Below are 17711 nucleotides of genomic sequence, written 5' to 3' on the forward strand. Positions count from 1 at the left end.
GTGTTCGACCTTGGCCTTGGCGTGAGAGAGGGAGTCCTCTGTCCATCGGGCACTTGCCCAGCCGTATTGGGCTACGGTGCTGGGGTAGTGTGCTCTGTAGGCCTTGGTGGGGCTGGATGAGTCGAACATGTGCTTGATGGGTGTAGGTCCTGCAGTTGGTGATCAGGAGTCTCAGTTGTTCTCTCGGTGGCAGCTGTCCTCTGGATGGCTGACAGCACAGTATGGCGAACCACAGCAGCAACCTGGTAAAGACAACAGGGAGAGAGAGAAAGAAAGGGGAGGAAAAAGCCAGCGAGGGTTGTCTTTGGTTGGACAGGGCAGTCTTTTTATTTCATGGGTGGCAACTAGGTTTAGCTTGCCTTGGCCCATGTTTTGCCACATCTTGCTGCTGGCATGTCGCTTGCTTCAGTGTATTGTCAGTCGCTCTGGTCCTGTGGTTTGCAGCGCATGATGCGTCATGGACGTACATTGGCCTTATCCCCCCTTTGCGCCGTTGCATTACACGTCTTTGCGTTGTGGTGTCAGGCGGTGCACACATAGAATGTAGCTCTGTACACGCAGCATGTGCTTGGTGTCATGCAGTGTTCTGAGTAACTGGTTGTCAGTGAGTGTAGACGGCATTCAAGGGTTGGTTGGAGGGGTCTGAGAGGTGGTGAAGCAAAGTCTTTATTGTGTCAGAAGCCCGCATGTTCGTTATGTTTGTGTTTGTAAACAGCGGAGCTAGCGTAATCTGCTGTGAGGTAGACAGATTAGGTTGTAAAGTTCTTATGCTGTGTGTAATCACTTCAAACTTCAGGGTGGGTGGGCGGGTTTGAAGTGACCACAGCTAGTCGTTTAGTGCGCCAGGCTTGGTGAGGGTATGGGTTTGTTCATGTAGCTGCAGGTCAGTCATGACCTTTGGGCAGCAGATGTCAAAGTCTTTAGTGAGCTGTAAGGTGCATGGTAGCGGATTCGAACCTACAGTTGGTGTTGAGTCTGTGTCTTCTTGGCTGGCTGTGGGAGTTTACGTGAACTCTGTGACTTGAAAGTCTGGTTTTGCTGGAGTTCCTGTGACCTTTGTGACCTGACCGTCTGGCTGTGACTGGAGGGGGTCAAGTTCTCGTACTCGAGCCCAGACTTTCAGCTGTTTCAAGTCCAGTAATGGTTCAAAGTGATGTAGAAGGTCTCTGCCGCTGAGGAACGGGTAAGTGTCCATTTTTGAGATGAACACTGGATGGACTAGACTCAAAGGACCAATTGTCAGGTGAATGTGGGCTAACTGTTCAAGCCTGATGTCATTTTGGCTGTATGACTGCACGTTCAGTTCACAAGTTTGAGGTGTAAGAGGTCGATCTTGTCTCTTAGCTTGAAATTGGAGTCTTTTTGAAAAGTTGAGATGAGATCACCGTAAGATGTGATGCTGTGTGTTCCCTGCTCACTTCCTTTTCCAACGTGATGTTCAGGAGGAGTTACTGGCCCACCCCCTTTTCGACCAGGTTGCCCAGGAATTTTGTCATTGGGGCAGGTGTGACGATCAATGGGTGGTTAGGACCGGTTTTGTGTGGCTCTCTGCGGGTGCAGATAGCCAAAACAGCATTTTCTGGTACCTTGGGATAGTGGTACCTGATATGAGGAAGTGTGCTGTCTCATTCAGGGTGTGCAGCTGTCAGCTGTGTTGCTTGGGTGATGCTGTCACCTTGTGATGTGACAGTTGGCTCTGTGGTCTGTGGCTGACGAGCAGTGTTCGGGGTGCTTGGCTCAGTCAGTTGGTAGTCAGACAGGGCGTTGGTTTCAGTTCTTATGCTTAGACATAAGATGTGTGGTTTGTCTTTCTTGCGAGTTTTCTGTAAAGAAGCTCTTTCAGCACCTTCAGGATCTCTGCCCTCTCTGACGTGGCTGCACTGTTTTGATCTGATGTGGGCTCAGACTTGGGCTTACCAGTGGCACGTTGAGAGGGGTTCCGATGCCGGCTTTCTGGGCTTGATGCTCCGGACAATGGGGATCGGCTATTTCTGGGTCGCCGGCTGGCTTCCCAGGTGTTCACCCTTGGGTTGTTGGATGGGTGTAGCCGGTCCCAGAATCTTTCAGAGCATCCACTCTGGTGCTTCGGACGAGCACCATTGCGGTTGTGCTGCCCTCTGCTGGCTTGGAACTGTCTTGACTCTCTGTACAAAGGTCTGTGGTGTTGTGGGGCGCCCTCTAGAGTCAGCTCTGAATAGTGTTCGGAGACAGGGAAGATGGTGTGGTTTTTACAGTCTTTTTGGACACAGTCTTTTGCTTGACATAAGCTTTGTGGGCCAAGTCTCGTAGCTGTTGGGCAGACATGGTCCGTGAACAGGCCAGGTGATGACTCACTGTGGGATGCAGATTTCGGAGAAACAGAGTTCTGAAGTTGAAATCCTCTTCCATACCTGGCTCGTTCCGTGCTCCGAAGTAGGCTTGTCGGAATAGGCTGTAGTAGGTCTGTGGGGTTTCAAGTCTTGTTCGCTTGAGGTTCATGGCGATGATGAGCCCTTGGTCTGATTCTGAATCAGAGAACGCTCGGATCAAAGCTTGTCGCAGCTGCTGGTAGTCAGTTTTGACAGTCTTTGTTTGATGGTCTAGGAAGCTGCGCACATCACCGCTGGATGTGATTCTTAACAGATACAAATTGTCCCAAGCTGTCAAGTTGGCGACAGTTTGCAAGTGAAAGTCAATGTCCTGTAGATAAGAGTGAATGTCATAACCTCCTGCAGGGTCTGGATTGAACGTAGGGATGTTTCTGGCCAGCTTGTCGAGTTCTTTGGGGGCCATGCCGTGGTTAGCGGCAGGGTTGTCTGGAAGCTGGCTGGTGACATCTTGAGTAATGGGCTTTTAACCCCCCTTTCAGCTTTGAGTTTGTGGCTGAAAGGTAGGGTCCGGCTGGTTAGGGGAAACTTTGGGGTGTGCGTTTCCCCTTCCCGGTCATTCTGCAGTCTATAAGAGTGTTTCAGCTCTCTGTGAACAATGTCAAGTTCGTCTTGGAGCTCGTCTCTCTGCAGAGTAAGCTCATGGATTTTAGCCCGGACCGCTTGCAAGTGTTTTTCGCAGGCCCTGGCTTTAATGCCACTTTCTTTGAGTTCAGTCTCTGCTCTCTCTAGGAGGGCGTCACCCTGTTGGAGTTGTGCCTCGAGTTCCACTCTGGCTTCTCTTTCCAACTGTTCTCTGTGGTCTGTGTCGAGGCGAAGATCTTGCAGGGCATTTTGAAGTCTTTCTACTTCTTTCTGTAGCTCTGGATCTGTGTCGTCCTCTTTCTCGCACTGCTTCTGGGTCTCGAGGAGGGGCTGATCAAGACGACTCTGGGTTCGGGCCTGGTCCTTCCGGGCCTCCTCCGCTTGAAGCAGAAGCGCTGCTGCTTGCTGCTCCAGGTCGATGTTAATCCGTTCGCTGAGCCTTGCCTGGGCGACGAGGTTGTGTGCGATGCCTCCGAAGATTCTGGCCCAGTCTTTATAGTTGTAGCTCTGGGTTGGATCCAGGGCTAACAGCTTGTCCAGCTCGCTGTCCAGCTGCGTTTGGCTCAGATGCTGCAGGTCACTGGCGTCCTTGGGCAGGAAGGGGTTCGTCATGGCTCTCGACCATGACTGTAGGACCGGAACATACTGGCTCACTGTGGGCGAGAGGAACACAACACACACAAACAAAGAGACCAATGCAAGTTCGTTCTAAGCTTAACAAGCTATACTCATATGGGCTATGCCGTTCATGAGAATTTTAGGGCTAACTGATGTAAACAGTTAGCAGAGCCAATTAACTTGGGTCGATGAAGGACCCGAACTAGAGATTTGACAGGCAGTAGCCTAGCGGGTCACGTGATGACACCGGCTGCGTAATTGTCACTCTATTCTATTATTTAGCTTCCTTGGTGGCTCTCACAGGTTACTGTCTCTAAGTGAAATGAAAGAAACAAATCACAACAGAACACAGAGATAGAAGAGATCAGAGTGAAAGGAAACAATGAAAATGAATAGGTCTGAAATGAACTGGAATAAATACTAACACTGGAAGTGTTAGGGAGAATAAGGAGGCCTAAGCCTACTACCGCTGGTAGGGTTTAAGATAGGGCCTACGGGTGAGTGGGGTTGTCGGGATAGCAACCTAAGAAGGTGTGGCTTGGAGAAGAGATGGGCCAAACACTTAAAATATCCGGGAGATATCTAGTATTTTGTGGCTCATAGTAGGTGGAATGGATTTTATTAAATTTAGTTTACCTGCTGTGAATTGAGTCCACTCCGGTGAGAACCCTGGCGCTTCCCAAACACTAAACCACGGTGTCCTCGGCCCTCCGTTACTCTGTGTTGCGTTGCGCCCTCCCAAACAGCCTTTGTGACTTTAAACACAACTCGGCAACGCCAAGATGTCAACCGCCAGACAACTCTACAAAATTGGGCTGTTCCCCAGAACCCTCCAGAAGGAGTGGCCTCTTTTTAGGCCCCGGTTTAGGTACTGGTCCCAGACATTGCCTTTTGTGTCGGCTGGACTGGTTGAATACCTTTGGAGTGCCAAATTGCTGATGTCAGCACTGCGGGCCGCAACGACGGACAGAGATAAAAGAAACCGAGATTCACGCACAGCCAGTGTTGGTAACGCTGGTCGGACAACCTTGCTGGCCGGAACACCACCAGAGATGACTTCAAATCACCCAGGGAGTACTACAAAAGATACACAAAAGGATGAACAAGGGAAGCTTAAAGTGAATTAAGGCTTGTTTGTTTAAACCAAATTGAGTAATTATTTATATAGCACTAAGAGTCGAAGGTTTTACTAAATAATAATAAACAAGAGGGAATTATGATATTATGATAATGTTGGTAATTATCAAAATAACCTAACCCCAAAAGAGAGGAAAAATACTAAAAATCAAAAATAGGAAGAGAAGGGATTGAAACACGGTAGAAGAAGCAGGCCGCAGTAGTGGGTTTTCACCACAAGGGGGCGTACTCCTTCTCCGTGCTTTGCCTGGGTAAACAGAACACTTGATTCAAATTCAAAATTCAAAACTTGTTTAAATTCAAATTTTAAAACAAGCAAGAAAGAATTAAAAGGGAAATCAGAATGATATCCTATAATAGCTAATAACACCGTAAAGTATCATTTATAACTATAAAATAATCAAAAGGGGAAGATGAGATAGATGCACAATTCAAAACAGAGTGAAAGGAGGAAAAGCGTGATACCGACTTAGTGAGGAAGGCCACAGGGTGGCGCTGTTTCCTCCACATGGATATTAGTGGCTGACAGGCAAACAGGACGTAGATTTAAACTGGTTTAAAACCAAATTAAAATAAGCGTGAAAGGAGATTGAGAAATCAGGATAAACTTTTATAATAATTAACGACAACAGTAAAGTATCGTCAATAACTATAAAATAGTCAAAAGAGAAAAGACGAAATAGGCAATTCAAACAGAATTGGACAGAGAGACAAGGAGAGTTGAGTGAGCCAACTTAGAAAGGGGTGGCCACTAGGTGGGGGACTTCTAAGTGGGCTCTCTCTGGCTGTGCTGGGATTTAGTTTAAGTTTTAATTCAAATCTTGTTTAGAACCAAACTCAAAGTAAATGTCAGTCAAAAGCAGAAAAATTTGTCTAACACAAAATAATATTCGCACGAGCAAAGCTGTAAATGCAAATAATTATTGAGAATTTAGACAGGCTAATTCACAGGGAAATTAATTAAAAGGAAAGAGAGCATTATCTGAAACGGCCATGAGATGGCGTAATTGCGCTCATGCAGGCTGAAGTCAGAAGGCGGGGCGTAATTCGAGACATCTAAACACTTAAAGGACGCCCTCTGGTGTTCAGCAAGCGGAATTACAACCGACTTTAATGTGATTCAAACTAAGAGCTTTCAGCTCGTGTCGTGCGCTGATTTCCTGCAATAAATCACAAATAAACAAGCAGATCTCTGTGGATCTTTCGGTGCTGTACTGCACAAGAGCGTGAAACAGGATTTTTTCGCTGTGAAAACACGCAGATGTGAAACAACAGGAATTTCCGTCTGTTGTTACTCACATTAACATTTTTATGTATTAGATTTACATTTAAATGTATCAGATCTTTAATTGGGTAGCTAAACCAATTTTGACCAGGAGTTTACCGTTTTTGTTGAATATCACTGGGTTAACCACGAATTCAATAACGACATTATGTAAGGCCTTTTACCACTGAAGAGAGGAAACTCGCTCTCGATCAGATTTACGTCTTGCTCTGATAAAGAGATTATCGTCTTAATCAGGCGTTTAAATAATATTAACATGTACCAGCTGCAAAGAGTTTGCTTCGTCTTTACAGGGACAGGTATAATATTATGAACTGCAGTTTAATTTAGCAATTAACAGTGTTCACATGTTACACATATTTCACAGAGTCGATTTGCTTAACTGAGATCGGCTTCGTGCCGATCAGTTCTTCAGTGGGTTCGCGTTGCGCGACTTCACTGGAGCGCGCATAAAAAAAAAAATGAATACACAATATACTCATAGATTGAAACTGAATTTGCTCATAAAACAAAGTTTAAAATGCCCGCATTCTCCACCAAAACTCTAGCGACAATGAGTCTACATTAAAAAAGCTCAAATTATATATAGGGAATTTAATAATTAATCATGAATGATTAATATATTGCATATTACAGTTAAATTATCGAAGCTGAAAATAGATCGATTGTATATATGAATGATCACCATAATGGGTTATGGTTCGTCATTATTATATCAATAGTCTTATTACAGATCGATTATATGAGATAACCTTAAATGGAAATAATTTAGTTATCGAACAATCTGTTTGTCCAGCAAACGGCCGTAAGATTAACTCATCAACTTCCCAACAAAAGTTCCCTTTCAAGGGAACTCGAGCTGCGTCAAACGCTGTGGGAACGCCCCTGCGTTGTGCGTCATGAAGCACGTATGGAATCAGCCCAATGGAGAGATGGAACGTCATAGGCGGGTGACGTCATCGACCAGGAAACTATAAAGCACCCCATAAACACAAGCGCAACAGCTTTCTGTGCCTTCAGTCGCGCTATATGTGAATCTGGCCCTGTGTGAATATTGTCTGTATTTACATAGTCTGCACCACACAAAAAATTTATATATATATATATATATATATATGTATATATATATATATATACATATATATATATTAAGAGAGATATGGCGAACGAACAGCAGTTTAGGAAGTGTGTCCCTCCCTGCTCGCGTTATTTTACGAGTGGGGATACACACGTTCTTTGTGTTGTTTGTTTGGGAGTGCAGCATGCCCAGTCAGCTCTCGAGGGAGATGATTGTGAGCATTGCGAGCGTCTGCCATTAAGGACGCTCCGCTCCCGCCGGGCGCTCTTCGAGGAGAGCGGTTCGGTGCGCGCTCCCCGCGGTTCGGGTCCCCCTCTTGCCGAGGCAGAGCGACGATGCGTATCGTGGGGATCGCAGATGGATCTCTCAGCGGGGTTAGAGACGGGCTCTGCCTTATCTCTCCCTTCACCTGTGAGATCCAGTGCCTCAGTCCCGTGTTCGGAAGATCGCGCTGCGGATTCTTCCGCTCGGGCTGAGTCACCAGTTATAAATGAGGGAGATGTGGAGGATTCGCCACCTTACACTCCCGAAAGTGATGAGCTAGTGGAGGTATTAACAAGAGCTGTAGAAAAACTCAGCATTGTATGGCCAGTGACTAGACAAGAGTCTGTTTCTAAATCAAAATTAGATGAGAGATTTTTGCCGTCACGAGTGCAACCTCCACGCCGGTGCTTGCCGTTTTTTCCCGATCTCCACAATGAGGTGTCGAAATCGTGTCATATAGAGTGTTTAGTCCCCAGACTTCAACATATTCTAATATTGTGGGGGCAAAATCATATGGTTATTCGGCTATGCCTCGCCTGGAAGAGACACTTGCGAGTTTTCTCTCCCTCGAGGCTGCGTCATCTGTTAAGGCACCGGCATTACCCACCAAGCCTCTTAGAAATATTTCAGTTTTTATGGGTAAAGCGTATCCGGCGGCGGGTCAGGCTGCGTCAAGTCTGCATACTATGTCTATTATGCAGGCATACCAGGCTGACCTGCTTAGGGACGTGAGTGAGGGTGAGGAGGTCAGTGCTGACGTGGTTCGCGAACTGCATCAGGCTGCTGATTTATCCCTGCGCGCAACCAGAGAGTCGGCCAAGCTAGTGGGTCGATCTATGGCAGCTCTGGTGGCCGCAGAAAGACATCTGTGGTTAAATCAGACAAATATAAAAGAAAAAGAAAAAGCTTTCCTTTTAGACACTCCTCTCTCCCCCCTGGGTTTATTTGGCGATGCTGTAAATTCTGTCATCGATAAATTCCAGGAGAAGGAAAAGCAAACAATAGCTTTTAAGAAATTTCTCCCTTTAAAAATTCATGTCCCTGTGGCTGCTGGGCGGGAGCAGCCCCGGCCGTCTGCGAGCTCATCATATAGGGCGCTGAAGCAGAGTGTCGCGTCTCGTGCTCCCCCTGCTGGACAGTGGGCTCAGCCGCGGCACTCTCAGCCGAAATCTCCCAGTAATAGAACTGATCTGAGGACAGTTATATTAGCTAAGAAGGCTTTGGCTAAGAATAAGTCCTGGCGCCACGGCGCGCAGGACACTGAGGGTGGTCCCCACCGAGGCGGAAAGGTGTTCACCTCTTTCTACGGTGCCCATTCTTCCTCAGTGCCCTCAGGGGCCCGTTCTGCCAACCCCGCCTTCATGCCGGGGCGCAGACGGTCCCAGCGAGCGATTTCCCGAGGGACACTCGCTCCCTCTGAGGAGGGTTTCAGAGCGGTTAGACCAGTTGTTCCCTGCCGGTGTGCCGTTACAGGGCGCTGCGTTTGCTGCTCAAGTTACACCAGAGGCCAGTCTCGAGAGACTGGTACCCTTAGTAGAATTTCCGGCAGAGTGGAAAAGCCTTCCAAAATATCTCATTGGGTCCTGCAGACAATAGAAAGGGATTATGCTATCCAATTCAGGTGTCGTCCACCAAGATTCAGAGGGGTTCTGCCTACAGTGGTGGGCCCCGAGCAGGCTCTGGTTATGGAACAAGACGTGAAAGCACTCCTTCAAAAGGAGGCTATAGAACTGGTTCCTCCTCCCAGTGTGGAGTCAGGCTATTACAGACGATATTTCATCGTTCCAAAATAGGATGGGGGGTTGCGTCCAATTTTAGACCTATTGAATCGCTCGGTAGGGAAGCCAAAATTCAAGATGCTCACTATCAAGCAGATTGTGTCACAAATCAGATCCGAGGACTGGTCTGTCATGATAGATCTAAGGGACGCGTACTTCCACATTTCCATCCTTCCACAACACAGGAAGTTCCTGAGGTTCGCCTTCGGCGGCGAGGTGTACGAGCACAGGGTTCTTCCGTTTGGCCTAGCTTTATCTCCCCGCACTTTCACGAAATGCATGGACGCAGCACTAGTGCCCCTGAGGCTTCAGGGTGTTTGTGTCCTCAATTACATCAACGATTGGTTGATTTTAGCTCAGACAGAGCAGATGGCGGTTCGACATTGAGATGTCGTTCTCGTTCATATCAGGAAGTTGGGGTCGAGGCTGAACGCAAAGAAAAGTGTATTATCTCCTCAGAAGACCACTTTTCTGGGTGTTGTTTGGTTTTCGGTTTCGATGCAGGCGCGACTCGCTCCGACCCGCATCGTTTCGATTCTCTCAGCTGTGAAACAAGTAAAGCTAGGCTAGTTACTTACTGTAAAACAGTTTTAGAGACTGTCGGGTCTGATGGCAGCAGCGTCCGAAGTTATACCTTGCGGCCTGCTGTACATGAGATCGCTACAGTGGTGGCTCAGGACCAAGGGATTCTCCCCGAGGGGAAATCCGCTCTGCACGGTCAAAGTCACACGGCGCTGCCTTCGTGCTCTGGTCATGTGGAAAGAAACTTGGTTCCTATTCAAAGGGCCTGTGTTGGGGGCTCTTTATCGTCGCATAACGCTAACGACGGATGCTTCCCCCACAGGGTGGGGGGCGGTCACAAGTGGTCGTCCAGCCCAAGGTCTGTCGCAGGACCATACTCTATCACGGCTTATAAATTGTCTAGAGATGTTGGCGGTGTTCCAGGCTCTGAAACACTTCCTAGCAGACCTGAGAGGTCATCATGTGTTAGTTCAGTCAGACAACACGTCGGTGGTCTCTTATATAAATCATCAGGGGGGCCTGCGGTTTCGCCGGCATTACAAGTTGGCCCGTCAGATCCTCCTGTGGTCCCAAGGGAGGTTACTATTTCTGAGAGCAATGTATCTTCCTGGGTATTTGAATGTGGTAGCAGACTCCCTGTCGAGACAAGGGCCGAGGCCGGAGGATTGGAGACTCCATCCCGAGGTGGTGGAGCTCCTTTGGTTGAGTTTCGGTCGCGCCGAAGTGGACCTATTCGCTTCCAAGGAGACCACGCATTGTCATCTGTGGTTTTCCATCAGCCATCCAGCCCCTCTGGGGTTGGACGCAATGGTGCAGCCGTGGCCGAGGTCACGTCTGTTCGCCGTTCCCCCGATTGCTCTGCTACCTGGAGTTCTGGAGAGGGTTCGCCAGGACGCGCTTCAGAAAAGGTGCCCATGTGGTGCGTCCCATCAAAGAGGCAGCCTCATACGGTAAGCAGTGTCATGCAGTTCTATCATATTTTGAGATGATCTTTATTAAATATTATTATTATTATTATGTCTGCAGGTTATGCAACATCATTGATGAAGGCCCTTCAGGAAAGCTACACCCATTCACCTGCACCTCTTCGAGAGGTTAGCGCTAATTTGTCCTCCGATGCACCCGCCCCCATCGCCAAATCCTTTGAACAGGTTCCTAAGGAGGAGGCCGTCAGCCTCTTCCTAGCCCGGCAGTCACGCTACAAGAGAACCTAAATGCACATTATTAAAAAAAAATTTCCACAGACAATTCCAATGATTTAGTTGTAAGTATTTATTTTATTTTAATTTATTTTAGTAAGTATTTATTTAGTTATCTTATTTCCTTCTGTCCCTGTCATCTCATTTGGTGGTGGTTTCCTGTATTCTGCATGTTTTGTTTTTTCTTTGTGTGCTGTTGCTTTGGTTTTACTTTGCAGTAAATCATTACATTTTTTCGTCTTTGTAAGTGGCAATAATTGTCGCTGTACCCCATTCACGGGGTCCTACATGTCTGCTCCTCTGTCTGTTATTTGCATGAAATTTGTTGTATGTAATTCAAAATAATTTACCAATCATTTTACCTGTGCCTTGTCAACGTCTGTGTGCGGTGTTGTCTGGGCTAACTGTGTGTCAGCTTGATGTGCTTTTGCATGTAACACTGCATATGCATTCATGAAAGAGTGTGTGTGTGTGTGACTGTGTGTGCGTGCGTGTGTGTAAGTGAGTGTGAGTGAGTACGAGAACCATCAGTTGACCCTCAGGTAAGACCACACTTTTGAAGGCATCTGAGAAATACTTTTTTATCCTTGGATGATGCTAAGCAACTCATACATATTTTTATTTTCTCCCATCTTGATTACTGCAATGCTATGTACACTGGCCTTTCGAAGAGTTCTTTAGCGAAGCTACAATTGATACATAATGCTTCTGCCAGAGTACTAATGAAATTAAAGCATTGCATTCCATGTATGAAAAGTGCTATACAAATAAATGTAGTAACCCTTACAAGCAATGCCAATAAACTGTTTTTACTTATTAAAATTCATGTGTTCTGTGTACTTTATAACATTTTAAGGGCAATTGGGCGATCACAACAGAATATTTATTTATTAATATTTATTTACAGAATTATTTTTATTCATTCTCATTCAAACGAGGCCATTGAAAGCCCTGATAGGTCTGGTCACCACTTTGGAAGTTTTGCCTTATGGTTGAAACCACACAAGAGGGTAGAGGCTTCCTTATACTCCTCCCTAAAACTCCATAAGCCCAGCGTATAGCCTGCCTGTACGCAGTGTACCGGTATTGCCTAGGGATAAGTAGGAAACATTTGTAAGTTTTAAACTCTGTAAGTAGGTTGGAAACGTCATTTGAAGCCTGTCTCTTATGCATGTTTGTGCATGCAACACATCTCTTGTCACCTATAGCTGTTGTTCAAAGGACTCGCTGTAGAAAGATTGGTAAAGTAAACATAAACCATGAACATACTCGTGCGTGCTGGCTTGAAGCAATGATCCTGACTGAAGTGTGAGTATGCTATCTGTAGCACAAACGGATTCAGGCAGCATGCCTCAAATCCAGGATGCTGTGTTAGGCACGTTACATCTGCTGGCCGCGGGGTGACATCCTCGACCAGCGACCAAAACGCGCTCACCTCCCTACAACACAAGCTCTCCACCACAGTTTCCATGGGACGACACCGCCCACACACACACACCTGCCAAACACAGCGACACAGACGCTTACTACTCACTCCCTCTCCCGGTAAGCCTGACTGTGTCAATGACAATCAATCGCGAGGAAAACGAGTTGGCACTATCAACAATAATCACACTGAAGACATGACCAGCCTACTCGGCGTCGGCTACGGTGAAACAACATTTTCACCGGAGAAAGAGGTAAAAGTTTAAAAATAAACACTCACAGGTGGGACTGTCAAGCTTGCATTATATTTATAGATCTTCTGACTAAGTTTAGGGTAATGTTACTTTTCTGAGCCAACGACATAATCACCGTCACTGGATAAAAAGAAAACGTTGACTTTCACTCGATGCTTCACTGACAGTAAAAAAAAAAAAGTTGTTACTGTATGCAGTGCTCTTCATAGACTACTAGCTCCAGCGGTCATTGCTGCGTTTCTAAATGGTAGCAACTCACCAGGACACTACACCAACTCTCCATTCATTCTCCTCTGACCATGCATTTATTTGTCTTTGACGGCCATCGGCTCTCGGTATTTCCTCATTCGCCCTCTCACGTCTAAACGGTTCGAAATTGTATGTCTGTGGGCCATCATAAATGTTAACTGTGGGTCTTGCCACCTCTTCCTCATCCCAGTTAGACGCCATAGTAGTCAGTGCCAGTCTGCTAGAATTAGTTCAAGTAACTTAGCTGAGAACGGCTGAGGCTACATTCCACCGCGTCTACCTCGTGTGACGTCATCGCCGAGTTGCGTAAAAAATAACCGTTACTAACCAAAAACTACAATAACTAGACTTTAACACCATTTTGGAGACATTTCTAACTTTATATACATATCTTGACTGCTTTATCTATCCATTAATCGACAGTGGTGTTTAACCTGCACCATGGCCTTTAACACTCGAAGATGATAGGGCTCCTTGGCGTGATCCCAATTACGTTGGCACGACAACATAACGTTGAACGGGATCGACTGAAAGGGAACACATTTTATACTAGTAGCGGCTAGTTTGTGTTCCTTTATTAGATTATACAAACATTATATGTATTTGAACGGTTTCAGTGTATCTGGTAGGGTCTGGCCAGTATGTGTAGTAGTCCTGGCTGGCGTAGCTGTATTTAATACTTTTGATGAAGTCCAAACTGGTTCCTTTGGTTTGTTTATGCCGTCATTGTTATGGATTGGTCAATTGGATAGAGGAGCAATGGATCTAAATGCAGCCCATCTTTATTTGCAAAAATAACCAAGATAATCCAAATAAAGGAATAACGAAAAACCTAAAAGGAGCAATTCAAACGTAACAGCTTTACTTTTTATCTTTTTTCCTTTTTATTGCACTATTGTACAGACATTTCTCCAGATTTTCAGGACTTTACATTTGCTGATTAGAGGTAGAATAATAGGTAGATAATTCACATAACTAGGAGATCTTCAATGTGGCAGATAGTAAGGTCCAAAAGAGTTACTTCACATTAGCTAAAGATTCCTATTCTTCTGATAGCTGAAATCATCATCACCTTTCTCCTCTGTAGCGGCAGCCCTGCCTGCCCTAAGAGTTATTTGGCTACATTCAAAACCATTCATCCATATTAATTATGTCTATAAAAATGCAAATACTGTATCAGATCATTTGCATTGGTAGTTTCAGAGGAGTTCGATCTTTGGGATGCTTCTCTTTCTTTACACACTCCTGCTTTTCCATTACCTTCAAGCAATTTTGGAAAGCACACTTTGCAGAATAATGGGAGAACCTAAGTACCCACTGCTTTCCAGGAATGGAGACGTAACTATTGGAGGAATTTTTGCAGTTCACAGTAAACTAACATCATCTTCATTTGAGTTCACACAAAAACCTCAGCCTCTATCATGTTCCAGGTTTGTTACATTGGAAAATTATTATTCAATAACACGAATTATATATATATATATATATATATATATATATATATATATATATATACACTTCACTTTTCCATCATATTTATTTTTTAAATTGTTGTTATTTATCATATTTGTTTAACATTTTCACAGTGTAAATCTAAGAGATTTCCGGATGGCTCAAATCATGATTTTTGCCATTGAAGAAATTAACAGAAGTGACAGTTTGCTCCCTAATGTTTCTGTTGGCTACCAAATGTATGATAACTGTGGTTCAAGACTGTTTTCTATTAATTCAATTATGGCATTGCTGAATGGTCATGAGTTTACAACAGAAGACAGATGCAATGGACAATCACTTATTCATGCTATCATAGGAGAATCGGAGTCTTCTGCCACAGTAATTTTGTCCAGAACTACAGGACCTTTTAAAATTCCAGTGGTAGGTAGCAATAACACTAAATGTTTGACACAATTACTATACTGATGACTGTTTCATTGTGTCCTGTTCTTTCTTTCTTCTTTTTTAAGATAAGTCAGTCAGCCACATGTGAATGTCTCAGTAATAGGAAAGATTATCCTTCTTTCTTCAGAACTATTGCTAGTGATTACCACCAGAGCAGAGGACTTGCATACATAGTCAAGCACTTTGGTTGGTCTTGGGTAGGAGCGGTGAACACTGACAATGACTATGGAAACTATGGAATGGCCATATTTCTGAAAACAGCCAAGGAGGAGGGGATTTGTGTGGAGTACTCTGTGAAATTCTACCGAACAGAGACTGAAAAACTCAAAAAAGTGGTAGACATAATAAAACAAGGCACTGCAAAAGTTATTGTTTCATTTCTTACCAGTTTTGAGATGAACAATCTACTTGAGCAGCTAAGTATTCAGAACATTACAGGCCTCCAAATGATTGGTGTAGAGGCATGGATAACTGCAAAGACTTTGATCACTCCAAAAAGTTTTCATTTTCTGGGTGGGTCACTGGGGTTTGCAGTGAGAAAAATCCATGTTGAAGGGTTTTCAGATTATGTTATAAATGCATTCTGGCACACAGCTTTTCCATGCTCACAAATTGAGGGTAATTATTCTCAGTATGCATTAAATTGCAGCATATATCAGGATCTACTCGAGCTGAAAACCTACAATGAAGATGTGCCAGAACAAAGATATGTAAGCAACGTATACAAAGCAGTTTATGCTGTGGCTCATTCACTACATAATCTACTCAAATGCAGAGAACAAAAAGGTTGTGAGAAAGGCCTGAGGATACAACCACATGAGGTATACAGTATATAAGAAAAAAAGACAGTTCTAGGTGCATAGACAGGGATAGCAAGAGGTGAACAATTTACATCTGACAGTGTAAAGGTGATACAAATTTGTCTTTCACTAGGTGGTTGAGTCTCTGAAAAATGTAAATTTCACCGTAAACTTTGGAGATCACGTGTGGTTTGACAACACTGGTGGCACAGTGGCCAAGTATGAAATTGTGAACTGGCAGCAGGAGTCTGATGGATCAGTCCAATTTAAACCAGTGGGATACTATGATGCCTCACTACCTTCTGACCAACGCATTGTTCTTAACACTGAAAAAATAATTTGGGCTGGAGGACAGCTGGAGGTAAATGACAAATATACCTGTTTATCCTACAGGGATAATTTAAACTGGTGCAGCAAAAAACCATTTACCTTTGCAGACTGTATGACTGTAAGTTTGATTGAAGGAAGCTAATGTGATATATTTCTGAGAGTGTTTGAACTCTTTGAATCAACTGGAAAACAAACTTCAAGGGTTAGTTCACCCAAAAATAAAAATGCTGTCTTCTTTTACTCATTACCCTCATTTCATTCTAAACCCGTAAGACTTTCGTCCATTTAGTTTTATGTTCTCTTTATTAACTTTTTGAAGCATGAAAGTGGTAGATTTATAGGTTGTCAATGGAGGGGCAGACATTTCTCAGATTTCATTGAAAATATCTTCATTTGTGTTCCAAAGATGAACGAAAGTCTTACGGGTTTGGAACGCCATAAGTGTCAGTAAATTATGACATACTTTACATTTTTGAGTGTATTAATTATAATTCATATATTCTTATATAATAATGTATTTTAAAAAACTACCATTGAAAATTCAGAGCAATTAGTGAAAAAGTGAATCAGTTGGTTTAAGAGTCTGAGTAAGAGAGTAAGAGTCTTGATGCTGAGTAATGTTGCTAATTTTCTGTAACAGCACTTTAAAAATATTGCGCTATTCCCAAGACATATTCACAAACCAATCGATTAACAATCGCTCATATTGCAGTTGCAAATCTTATGCTTCAAATATGCAGTACTCTGTTATGAATAATGTTGACATATGTATTTTGATTCTTCAGAGTCATTATAAATAAACTATATGTATATATTTTCCATGTACTGTAGAAGCCAAGGTCAGTATGCACTGATATCTGTCCTCCAGGCACCAGGAAGGCTGCACAAAAAGGAAGACCTGTCTGCTGTTACGACTGTATTCCATGTGCAGAAGGAGAAATCAGTAATGAGACAGGTAATCTTCAGCCCATCTCACAGTTTCAAAGGAAACTGGTTAGGTGCTCTTTTTGTATTCTTATTATACTGATCAGGGTGCAGTTTCTTATCAAAGGAGGTCATAAATAAAACCATTTACCGTTTGTCTCTAAATAGTGATCACAATTTCCTTTCCAGATTCAAATAACTGCAAGCAGTGTCCAGATGAATACTGGTCTAATGCTGAGAGAAATACATGTGTGTTAAAGGCAGTAGAGTTTCTGTCATTCACAGAAGTTATGGGTATTGCGCTAGTTTTTTTCTCACTTTTTGGAGTAGGATTAACTGTGCTGGTGGCCATCCTGTTTTACAGCAAGAAGGACACCCCCATAGTAAAAGCCAACAATTCAGAGCTGAGCTTCCTGCTGCTCTTCTCATTGACTCTGTGTTTCCTCTGTTCACTTACTTTCATTGGTCGGCCCACTGAGTGGTCCTGTATGTTGCGTCACACAGCGTTTGGGATCACTTTTGTCCTCTGTATCTCTTGTGTTCTGGGGAAAACATTAGTGGTGCTAATGGCCTTCAAGGCTACACTTCCAGGACGTAATGTCATGAAATGGTTTGGGCCTGCACAACAACAACTCAGTGTTCTTGCCTTTGCACTTATACAGGTTCTTATCTGTGTGCTTTGGCTAACAATATCTCCTCCATTTCCCAATGAAAATATGAAATATTATCATGAAAAGATCATTCTTGAGTGCAGTCTGGGTTCGATAATAGGTTTCTCTGCTGTACTTGGTTATATTGGTCTACTGGCTGTCTTGTGCTTCATTTTGGCTTTTCTGGCCCGCACACTACCTGATAATTTCAACGAAGCCAAATTCATCACATTTAGCATTCTCATATTCTGTGCTGTATGGATCACGTTTATACCAGCTTATGTCAGTTCTCCTGGAAAACTTACTGTAGCTGTGGAGATATTTGCCATTTTAGCATCAAGTTTTGGT

General features: G+C 44.2%; 1 protein-coding gene and 2 long non-coding RNA genes across 3 annotated transcripts in view; 2 read left to right on the top strand and 1 right to left on the bottom strand.

Annotated features, from left to right (window-relative positions):
• The window catches only part of LOC143697014 (uncharacterized), a 480539-nt gene that overhangs the window by 249878 nt on the left and 212950 nt on the right, over positions 1–17711 (bottom strand). The gene's annotated exons all lie outside the window — the stretch shown is intronic.
• Positions 1–17711, top strand: part of LOC143697031 (uncharacterized) — a 125074-nt gene that overhangs the window by 14323 nt on the left and 93040 nt on the right. The window lies entirely within an intron of this gene.
• Positions 13982–17711, top strand: part of LOC143697008 (extracellular calcium-sensing receptor-like) — a 3835-nt gene continuing 105 nt past the window's right edge. Inside the window, exons 1-6 of the mRNA XM_077193977.1 lie at positions 13982–14190; positions 14347–14635; positions 14725–15480; positions 15593–15820; positions 16621–16744; positions 16903–17711. The exon at positions 16903–17711 is cut by the window's right edge and continues 105 nt beyond it. Of these exons, the coding sequence (XP_077050092.1) occupies positions 13982–14190; positions 14347–14635; positions 14725–15480; positions 15593–15820; positions 16621–16744; positions 16903–17711 (2415 nt within the window). The remainder of the gene's footprint in view (positions 14191–14346; positions 14636–14724; positions 15481–15592; positions 15821–16620; positions 16745–16902) is intronic.

The sequence above is a fragment of the Siphateles boraxobius genome, unplaced genomic scaffold (assembly GCF_051911475.1).
Source record: "Siphateles boraxobius isolate OS27281-9 unplaced genomic scaffold, OSU_SipBor_1 31, whole genome shotgun sequence".
Lineage (NCBI taxonomy): Eukaryota > Metazoa > Chordata > Actinopteri > Cypriniformes > Leuciscidae > Siphateles > Siphateles boraxobius.